Genomic DNA, 10,969 nt, shown 5'->3' with positions numbered 1-10,969 from the left:
TATTTTTTAATGCAAGAGATAGAGAAAGAAAGAGAGAGAGACTCCAGAGCACTGCTTAGCTCTAACTTTAGGTATTGCTGGGGATTGAACCTGGGACCTGGTACCTCAGGCATGAAAGCCTTTTTGCATAACAATTATGCTATCTCCCCAGCCCATATTTATTTATTTATTTAATGTTTTAAATTAAATTTAAAAAATATTTATTTACTTACTCCCTTTTGTTGCCCTTGTTTTTTTTATTGTCGTAGTTATTATTGTTGATGTCGTTGCTGGATAGGACGGAGAGATATGGAGAGAGGAGGGGAAGACAGAGAGGGAGAGAAAGACAGACACCTGCAGACCTGCTTCACTGCCTGTGAAGTGACTCCCCTGCAGGTGGGGAGCCGGTGGCTCGAACCAGGATCCTTAGGCTGGTCCTTGTGCTTTGCACCACCTGCGCTTAACCCGCTACTCTACCGCCCGACTCCCTATTTTAATTAAAAAAAATTTCCCCTCTTTTGTTGCCCTTGTTTATTGTCGTTGTCGTCGTAATTATTGTTGTTGTTATTGCTGTATAAGATAGAGAGAGATGGAGAGAGATGGAGAGAGGAGGGGAAAACAGAGAGGGGGAGAGAAGGTCGCCTGTGAAGCAAACCCCCTGCAGGTGGGGAGCTGAGGACTCCAACCGGGATCCTGATGCCAGTCCTTGTGCTTTCCACCATGTGTGCTTAACCCGCTGCGCCATCGCCCGGCTCCCTATATTTATTTATTTTTAATAACAGAGAGATACAGAGAGATATACGAGAGCTACCAGAGCACTGCTCAGCTCTGGCTTATGGTGGTGCTGGAGATTGAACCTGGGATTTTGGAGTCTCAGTCATGAAAGTCTTTTTGCATAACCATTATGCTATCTTCCTAGCCTTGTTCTGTTTCCCTCTCTTCCTCTTAAATAAGTAAATAAATTATTTTTAAAGATTTTCTTTAAATAAAAATTTTTTTTTTCAAATAGCCGCACAGAATCCAGTCTCCCAGAGATGGCCCTGAAGCTATAATACTATTATTTTTATTTATTGGATAAAGAGAGAAAAATTTTTTAAAAAAAGAGAGAGAAATTGAGAGGGGAGGGGAGATAGGAAGAGAGATAAAGAGAGACACTTGCAGCATTGCTTCACTGCTTGTGAAGCTTTTTCCCAACAGGTGGAAACTGAGGGCTTGAACCTGTGTCTTTGTACACTGTAATGTGTGTATTCAGCCAGGTGAGCCACTGCACAGCCTCCAATAAATAAATCTTAAAAAGAAGAAGGAAAAGAAGAGGAGGAAAAGGAGGAGGAAGAAGAGGAAGAAGAAGCAGCAGCAGTTAAGGGAAGAAAAATTTCATTAAGAGTTGAGTGGTCAGGAACTTTTAGGAACTGTCACAAGGATGAGGAAGGGGTCTGGGTTGGAAGGGAGGGTGTTTGGCTTCCAGAGGGACCTGAGCAGACATCCAAGGATGGGAAGAACTTTGGTGTTATGCTGTTTATCAATAAATAGAGGAATTATGACTAGAAGGCGGGACATAATATTTGAATTTTTTAATATTATCTTTATTTACTTATTGGATAGACAGAAATCAAGAGGGAAGTGAGAGATAAAAGAGGTGGAGAGGGAGTTGAGCGGTAGCGTAGCAGGTTAAGCTCAGGTAGTGCAAAGCATAAGGACCAGTGGAAGGATCCCGGTTCGAGCCTCCAGCTCCCCACCTGCAGGGGAGTCGCTTCACAGGCGGTGAAGCAGGTCTACAGGTGTCTATCTTTCTCTCCCCCTCTCTGTCTTCGCCTCCTCTCTCCACTTCTCTCTGTCCTATCCAACAACGGCAACATCAATAAAAACAACCATACTAATGATTACAACAATTAAAAACGGCAAAAAAATGAAATAAATAATAAACAAATATAATTTAAAAAAAGGTGGAGAGACAGACACCTGCAGCACTACTTCACCACTCACAAAGCTTTCCCACTGCAGGTGGGGACCTGGGGCTCAAACCTGGGTCTCTGTGCATTGTAACATGTGTGCTCAACCAGGTGCGCCACCACCCAGCTCACGGACATAACATTTTCATTTCATTATTATTGGAGGGCCGGTTTGTGTCACACCTGGTTAAGTGCATATATTACTACATAAGCTTTCAGATTCAAGCCCCTGGCCCCCACCTGCAGGGGAAAACTTCACAAGTGGTAAAGCAGTGTTGCAGGTACCTCTCTGTCTCTCTACTTCTCTATCTCCCTCTCAACTTCTCTCTGTTCTATCAAATAAATATAATTTTAAAAAATTAAAAAAAATTTTTTGTAGCACTAGGACTTCACTCATGCATGATTTCACCTTTTCCGAGCCAATCTCCCCCGTTCCCTTTATTTCAGATATCTATGGAGAGACAGTGAGGGAAGGAGAAGCATCTCAGCACTGGAGCGTCCCTTGGTTTTGTGGCTTGTACCGCCCCAGCTCAAACCCAGGCCATATGCTTAGCAAATCCTGTGTCCTTCTAGTAAGCTGTCTTCCAGCCCCATCAAAAGGATGTGCTCAGGTGTTAGGAAGATCTTCCCCTGTGACCCAGACCCCTGTGCTCCTCAATTCTTCTGCTAAGTGAACTGGATTAGGGTTGTGGGTTAAGTCTGTGTGATTCTACTAGGAGTGGGGCTGGGCCGGAAGTTCTTGTGCTGAGGTCCTCAGCCCGCAGCTGGTGCCAGGTTGGCACTCTCCCTGAGGGACCCATGTCCCTTTAGGCCTGGGGTAGGCTCAACTGGGGAAAGTCTTGATCCTCTGTCTCCTTTTCAATTTCCAGGCCTCTGGCATGGTTCCTAATGCTAATGGTGGACTGGATTCCTGTCACTTTCGCTAGGAGCTTGGAGGCTCTCTGGGCAACAGTAGGAGGAAAATGAGAGGTTGTGGGCGGGGCTAGTTTTGACTTGTGTTGATAACTGTTGCCTTTGAAAAGGACTCTATATCTTGAGGGGCCTGGGCCTCAGATTCAGGTGGACTAGATGTTTTTGCTTTGACTTTTTTTTTTTTAAGATTTTATTTATTTATTAATGAGAAAGATAGGAGGAGATAGAAAGAACCAGACATCACTCTGGCACATGTGCTGCAGGGGATCGAACCCAGGACCTCATGCTTGAAAGTCCAAAGCCTTATCACTGCACCACCTCCCAGACCACTTGACTTTTTTTTTAAAAAATAATTTAATTTTTTATTCATGAGAAAGATAGGAGGGAGAAAGTACCAGACATCACTCTGATACATGTGCTGCCAGGGATTGAACTCAGGACCTCATGCTTGAGAGTCCAATGCTTTATCCACTGTGCTACTTCCTGGACAGCATTTGCCTTACCTCTTCAGTGGCATCATGAAGATCCAGCCACTGGGTTTGGAGAAAGCACAGGTGCTACAGGGAGACCCATTGATAAAACCTGGCTGACCTGTAGCACGCACAGTCAGACAGCCAAAGCAGTAAAAGGTTTACAGTATTAAAAAAAAAAAATATATATATATATATATATATATTTATTTCCCCTTTTGATGCCCTTGTTGTTTTTCATTGTTGTTGTAGTTATTGTTGTTGGACAGGACAGAGAGAAATGGAGAGAGGAAGGGAAGACAGAGGGGGAGAGAAAAACACCTGCATATATGCTTCACCACTTGTGAAGCAACTCCCCTGCAGATGGGGAGCCGGGGGCTTGAACCTGGATCCTTATTCTGGTCCTTGTGCCACCTGCGTTTAACCTGCTGTGTTACCGCCCGACTCCCGGTTTATGGTACTTTTAAAAGATTTATTAATATAAGACAGAGAAAAAGAGGACAGACAGAAAGAGAGGATTAGAGCATCATTCTGGCATATGCAGTGTTGGGAGTTGAACTCAGGCCCCCATGCACAAAAGTTCAGTGCTCTACTCACTGTGCCACCTCCGGGGTCACACCAGTTAAGTTATCAAGGTACTTCCCTTCCAGCCTGTAAATTCTGCCCCCCCCCCCCCCCACTGCCTTCTTTCTCTTTGGGGCCTCAACTAACTTGAACTCCACTAAGAGCCACCTTCCACGCCCCACCACCAGGCCACTAACGCTCTACTTTTGTATGTGTCTTGGAGTCCTTTGTTAACATCTGCTGTAGTCTAGGGACAATTAAAGCTTCTTAGGTACATAAAACACACAACAATTTCCTGTAGTTTATGTACCATATGCCCACACTACCAGTAATGTAATATAAAAGATTACATTTTCATGGAGGGGGGGTAGATAGCATAATGGTTATGCAAAGAGACTCTTATGCCTGAGGCTCCAAGTCCCAGGTTCAATTCCCACACCACCATAAACCAGAGCTGAGCAGTGTTTTGGTTAAAAAAAAAAAAGAAGAGGAAGAAGAAGAAAAAGAAGAAAAGAAGAAGAAGTAAACAAGGGGCTAAGTGGTGGAGCACCTGGTTTAATACACACAGCACACATTACAGTGTGTGAGGACCTGGGTTCAAGCCCCTGGTCCCCATCTGCAGGGAGAAAACTTCACAGATGGTGAAGCAGGTCTGTAAGTATCATGTATCTTTGTCTTTTCCTCTCTCTATCTCCCTCTCCCCTCTCAGTTTCTCTCTGTATCTATCCAATAATAAATAAATAAAGGTTAAAACAAACAAAAAATTAACCTCTAAACTTTGACAGGAGGGGAGATAGCATTATGGTTATGCAAAAGACTTCATGTCTAAGGCTCTCAGGTCCCAGGTTCAATCCTCAGCATTGCCATAAGTCAAGACAGTTCAGCGCTCTGATCTGCGTATCTCTTGTTCTCTATCTTATTAAAAAATAACAAATAAGATATCTGAACTGTGACTTCTCTTCCTGATGACAGTCACATACTCTGAAAGCTATTGTGATTTTTTTGCTGACATTCACAGTGGAGGGGAATGCTAAATTTGAAGTAGACATAGGTGAGAATGAACTTTATGGATTTCTGAATTCTATTCAATTTTAGAATCCCCAGGTTCAGAGCTCCTGAACAAAATAGTTAACTTCTCCAGAACAAGAAACTTTTTTTTTTTCCCCTCCAGGGTTATTGCTGGGCTCGGTGCCTGCACCATGAATCCACTGCTCCTGAAGGCCATTTTTTCCCCTTTTTGTTGCCCTTGTTGTTGTAGCCTCATTGTGGTTATTATTATTGCCATTGTTAATGTTGTTCGTTGTTGGACAGGACAGAGAGAAATGGAGAGAGGAGGGGAAGACAGTGAGGGGGTGAGAAAGACACCTGCAGACCTGCTTCACTGCCTGTGAAGTGACTCCCCCGCAGGTGAGGAGCCGGGGGCTCGAACCGGAATCCTTACACCGGTCCCTGTGCTTTGCGCCACATGCACTTAACCCACTGTGCCACCGCCCGACCCCCACAAGAAATTTTTAATCCTGCATCCATTCAGAGGAGTTACTCGTCCTAAAACAGTGAACGCTTTGTGTGTGGGGTGGCCCGCAGGGGGCAGCAGAGAAAAGTGCGAGGCTCAGTTCGTTGTGCTGCGGTTGCTGTTGTTGGAGGAGCAAGGTGGGCCTGTGGGTGGAGACCTGCGGGGCTGCAGGCGCTGGCGCACTTAGTAAGAAGCACAAGGACCTGCTCAAAGATCCGGGTTTGAGCCCCTGGATCCCCATCTGCGGGGGGTGGGGGGGGTTCTCTCACAAGTGGTGAAGCAGTCTATCTTCTCTCTTCCCAATTTCTCTACCCAATAAATTGGTTCTGTAATCTGTGCCTTGCTGTTTCTCTGTATCTAAAAAGTAAAATGAAATGAAATAAAATGTTGTTTCTTTTCTTTTCCTTTTTTTTTTTTTAAGTTTGCTCTGGGAAGACAGCATACTGGTTATGGAAAAGACTTTCTTCTTTTTTATAGTTTTTTTTAAAAGATTTAAAAAAATATTTATTCCCTTTTGTTGTCCTTGTTTTATTGTTGTAGTTATTATTGATGTTGTCATTGTTGGATAGGACAGAGAGAAATGGAGAGAGGAGGGAAAGACAGAGAGGGGGAGAGAAAGACAGACACCGGCAGACCTGCTTCACCGCCTGTGAAGTGACACCCTTGTAGGTGGGGAGCTGGGGACTCGAACCAGGATTGTTATGTCGGTCCTTGCCCTTTGCACCACCTGTGCTTAACCTGTTGCGCTACTGCCCAACTTCTGCAAAAGACTTTCATGTCAGAGGCTCTGAGGTCCCAGGTTCAATCCCCTGCACCACTATAAACCAGAGCTCAACAGTGCTCTGGTCTTGGTCTCTCTGTTATTTCTCTCAGACTTTCTCATTGAAAATAAAATATTAAAATTTTTATTAGTGATTTAATATTGATTTACAGAGTTCTAAGATAACAAGGGTATAATTTCATACCTTTCCCACGACCAGAGTTCTGTTCCCCATTCCCTCCATTGGAAGATCACAGATATGGGCTGACCTTTCTTTCTTTTTTTTTTTTTTTGCCTCCAGGGTTATTGCTGGGACTGTATGCCTGCACTATGAATCCACTTCTCCTGGAGGCTATTTTTTCCTCCCTTTTGTTGCCCTTGTTGTTATCAGTGCTGTTATTGCTGTCCTTGTTGCTAGATAGGACAGAGAGAAATGGAGAAAGGAGGGGAAGATGGAGAGGGGGAGAGAAAGAGAGACACCTGCAGACCTGCTTCACCGCCTGTGAAGTGACCCCCTGCAGGTGGGGAGCCGGGGGAGGGAACCTGGACCCTTAAGCTGGTCCTTGCACTTTGTGCCACCTGCGCTTAACCCGCTGTGCCACCGCCCAGTCCCCGACCATTATTTCTATAACTATCTATCTATATTAAAAATAATAAAATATGGAGACCGGGCGGTAGTGCAGCGGGTTAAGTGCACATGGCGCAAAGCGCAAGGACCGGCGTAAAGATCCTGGTTCGAGTCCCAGGCTCCCCACCTGCAGGGGGTCGCTTCAAAGGCGGTAAAGCAGGTCTGCAGGTGTCTATCTTTCTCTCCCCCCTCTCTGTTCCCCTCCTCTCTCAATTTCTTTCTGTCCTATCCAACAATGATGACAACATAATAACAAGAACAACAATGATAAACAGCAAGTACAACACAAGGGAAAAAGATAGCCTCCAGGAGCATTGGATTTGTGGTGCAGGCACTGAGCCCCAGTACTAACAAGGCTACAACAACAAGGGCAACAAAAGGGGGAAAAATGGCTTCCAGAATCAGTGGATTCATGGTGCAGGCACTGAGCCCCAGCAATAACCCTGGAGGCAAAAACAAAAACAAAAACAAAAAGGGAAAATAAATAAATAAATAAATAAATATATTAAAAAAGGCTAGGGGACAACACGCCTGAGGCTCTGAGGTCCTAGGTTCAGTCCCAAGCACTACTATATCTACGTCTTTCTCTATGTGCCTCTCATTAAAAATAAATAAATAAATATTTAAGAAAAAGATGTCTAGGGGCCAGCTGGTGGTGCACCTGGTTGAGCGCACATGTTACAAAACACAAGGACCCTGGTTTAAACCTCAAGTCCTGACCTGCAGGGGGGAAGCTTTTCAAGTGATGAAGTAGGGCTACAGGTGTCTGTGTTTCTTTCCCTCTTTGCCTCCCCCTTCCTCTTGATTTCTGGCTGTCTCTGTCCAACAAATAAATAAAGATAAAAAAAAAAGATGTCTAGGGGCCAGTTTGTTTACTAACTGATTGACTGGTGAACACACACAAGATCCAAAGTCCTACCTGCCAGCCACCTGCCTTACCTGCATGGGAGTCAGCACACTGGAAGGTGTGCTGACCTGGTGCAGGAACAGAGGTCCGATGAGGGGCTCTGGAGGATATATCCTCTACTTGCTGCCTAGACATGGCGTGTGGGATAGGTGTTCCTGAACTCCCAGTGTTTGAGGGTCTGAGGTCAAGAAGTGTCTCCTGGCAAAATTCTTTCATGCAACACTTCTGTCCTAGGGGACTTTCCTGTCGTGACACAGGTCTAAGCTGGTGCGACCTCACCTGGGGGTCATGAAGAGAATCTTCTCCTTCTTACACAGCCAGTGTTGGGCAGGGGCAACTTTGCCTATCAGGTGCACTGGTTGGTCAGACCAGCCCCCACTCCTCACTCCATCCAGTGCCTCTTGCCCCTGGCCTCCCTTTGTGCCTCTAGGATGGTGAGTGCTGAGAGTTATCTTGTAGGGCAGGGACACCAGGCCAGGGCCCCAAAGAATTGTTTAAGCAGACTGCCCCACCCCTTATCCCCCCATGGGGCTCTGAGACTGGTCCTGCCCCACCCATGTCCAGACAGAGTAAGACTGCCCTTGGGTGACACCAACCATTCAGGAGATGATGTCTGAAGAGGGACTGAGTGGGTCCCTGGCCCTCCAGAGACCACCCTCCAGAATGATGTAGGAAAAGCACCCAGTGAGACTCTACTCCCTGCTCCTGTGTGGCCAGAGCCCCAGCCAGGGGAAGGTTCGAGGAGGGGAGGGTGTGGAGGAGGTGGAGAGACCAGTCTTTCCATCCCTCTAGGCTGGGCAGCCTCTTCCTTGAATGCCACTGGATGCTTTCTGGGGAAGAGACAACCCTCAAGCACTTCCCTTGTCCTGTGTCCTGTCCCCCCCCCCCCCCCCATGCAGGAAGTCCTCTTCCATGCTCTCCTCTTTGAATATGCAAATGTCACAGTCACAGTCCTGGACAAGTATGGGAATGACATCACAGGCTCGCACTAACTGTCCCTAGTGCCAAATACAGTTAGTGTACCCTGACCTCTCTGCTCTTGAGAGGAGAGGGGAGGAGATCCCCAAATGAAGCATCAGGAGACACAAGGCACTTGCTTTATTGATCCAGAACAGGGGACACTGGCAGGGCATCGGAGGACCTCATGTGAACCTGGGGACTCAGGATAGGCTACTCCCCCAACTCTCTGCTGGGTTCTCAGGGGGGCTTGGAGGGCAACTGGGCTACAGCCCTCACTTCAGGGAGTATCCCGTGCTGCTGCCAGGCAGTGAGGAAGGGGTATGGTCCTCCCCACCAGCTTGTACCTGGAACCTCTTCCTTGAATGCCCTGGCTTCCAGATGAGCCAGAAGCTAAACTACATGAACTTCTTTTTCAGAGAGAAGGAGTGAGACTGGTGACCTGGAAGGGCCTTTCCTGCACCCAGGGAGGGACAAGAGGACACATTCAAGTTTCTGAGGGCAAAGGCTTTCCCACATGCTTCAGGTGGGACTTGGGCTCAGTTTGGTCCTGGGTGGATGCTACCCTGCCTCTGTGTCACCCCAGGGGGACCAGACAGTACTTGGGTTGAGGATGGGTGGAGTTTGGCCAACTCCTCCTAAGAAAGGGTCTCACAAATAACTTGGGGAGATACTCCTCCTCCTTGATAGGCCACCGGGATGGAGACAGGAGAATAAATAGAGGGGGCTGTGGGAAAAAGCATGCCTGGGGGAACCAGGCTACAGAGAACATGGGTGGGGGGGCTCAGAACTGGACTCCAGGCTGGTGTTGGGCCTGGTGTGGGGCCTTGAGCTTTTGGCAGCCAAAGCCCTTGACTTTCAGCTGCCGCAGAAAATAAGGTGCTCCGGGATGAAGTTCTGATTCCCCTGGGTATAAGGTATGTGGGTGGACCTATGTCTGAACAGCTGTGTTGCACTATGCACACATGAGGCCTTAAGGGCATGTGAGTGTGGAGGGAGAGTGTGCTTTGTTCCTGCCAGATGCTTGCTCTTCAGGGGCCTTAGTGAGAAGCTGTCTCAGCAGGCGACAGAAATGTGTGAGGGGCAGCTTCCAGGGCAGTATCTTCTCCCACCCCTGGCTGCCAGCTTAGTGGCTTTAGGGGACAGGGACTGTTTTCCTTCCTTGACCTTTCAAGTCAGCCCAATGTGGGCAGCTAGCTGGGACTTCCAGATCAGCAGTGGCTGGAGCTCATGCTAGGGCCATGGGCTTGGAGCTGGGACTGAGGTACACAGAGGGGCCGGCAGGGGCTGACGGGGGCGTGGGCTCCAGCTCCATGAAGGCTGAGTAGAGGGTGGTGAGGTGCAGGTCACCCAGGGCCCCAGAGTCCCCACTGCCTGGTGGTGCCAAGTCGCCTGCCCCACCACCTGTCTCCGTCAGACAAGGCCCTGGGGGAAAGCAGTGGGGTGGTGGAGGCATTGAAGATGACGTTGGGGATGAGGTCACCAGCACCAAGGGGTCAAGGGCCAAGTTTTCATCCTTGAGCTGTTCCCACAGGTTACCTAGGTGGGGGAGGAAATAGACATTATTGGGAGGCACCAAAGTGGCTCTGTCTATCCTATGCCCCAGTGACTCTATTATTATTATTATTATTATTATTTTACTGCCATCAGGGATATCTCTGGGGCTTGATGCATGTACAGTCAATCTACTGATCCTGGTGGCCAGCTCTCTTTCAGCCCCTCCCTTTATTTTCTTTATTTGACTAGACAGAGAAATTGAGAAGGGAGGAGGAGGTAGGGAGAGAGAGACACACACATCTGAAGACCTGTTTCACTACTTGTGTAGCTTCCCCTCTAAGGTGGAGATTAGGGGCCTGAACCTGGGTCCTTGCACATGGTAATGTTTGTACTCTACCAGCCCCCCCCCCCCCCCCCAGTTAGTCTCATATGCTAAAGAGAGCAAGATTGGGGCAATATTTTGGGAGGGGATGGTGGGGATCAAACCCAGGACCTATAAAGAGCATGTGATCTACCACTGAACTACATCCCTGGCCCTCGAGTTGGGATGATACTGATCCCTGCACCACCTGTGTGGCCTTAAGCAACTGCTGAACCTCTTTGATTCCTCCTTCCACCTAGGATGATGGTATCAGAGCCTGAAAGCTACAGCTCATGAACTTTCTGGGTGGTCACTGTGGCTTTTCCCTGGAGAGGAGTGGGCAGGGGAGGTGAGGTTAGGGGTAAGGAATGGAGAGCTGCCTCTAGGAAGGGTCCATGCAGGTGCTGTGTACTCTGTGGTCAGTCTGAGCAGGGAGGTGAGCAGGGAGCCCCAGGAACTCTGGGGCTTACCT

At 47.7% G+C, this 10,969-nt stretch overlaps 1 protein-coding gene across 10 annotated transcripts in view; it reads right to left on the bottom strand.

Moving 5' to 3' along the window:
- Window positions 1-8,765: 8,765 nt before the first annotated feature.
- FOXN1 (forkhead box N1) overlaps window positions 8,766-10,969 on the bottom strand; it is a 41,090-nt gene continuing 38,886 nt past the window's right edge. For all 10 annotated transcript variants that reach the window (XM_060204011.1, XM_060204012.1, XM_060204014.1 and 7 more), the window contains one exon: window positions 8,766-10,178. In XM_060204011.1, coding sequence (XP_060059994.1) covers window positions 9,868-10,178 — 311 coding nt within the window. In that variant the 3' untranslated portion in view covers window positions 8,766-9,867. The remainder of the gene's footprint in view (window positions 10,179-10,969) is intronic.

This window comes from Erinaceus europaeus, chromosome 12 (assembly GCF_950295315.1).
Source record: "Erinaceus europaeus chromosome 12, mEriEur2.1, whole genome shotgun sequence".
Taxonomy (NCBI): Eukaryota; Metazoa; Chordata; class Mammalia; order Eulipotyphla; family Erinaceidae; genus Erinaceus; species Erinaceus europaeus.
Note: the sequence above shows the minus strand (reverse complement) of the source record. Positions and strands in the feature narration are given on the sequence as shown.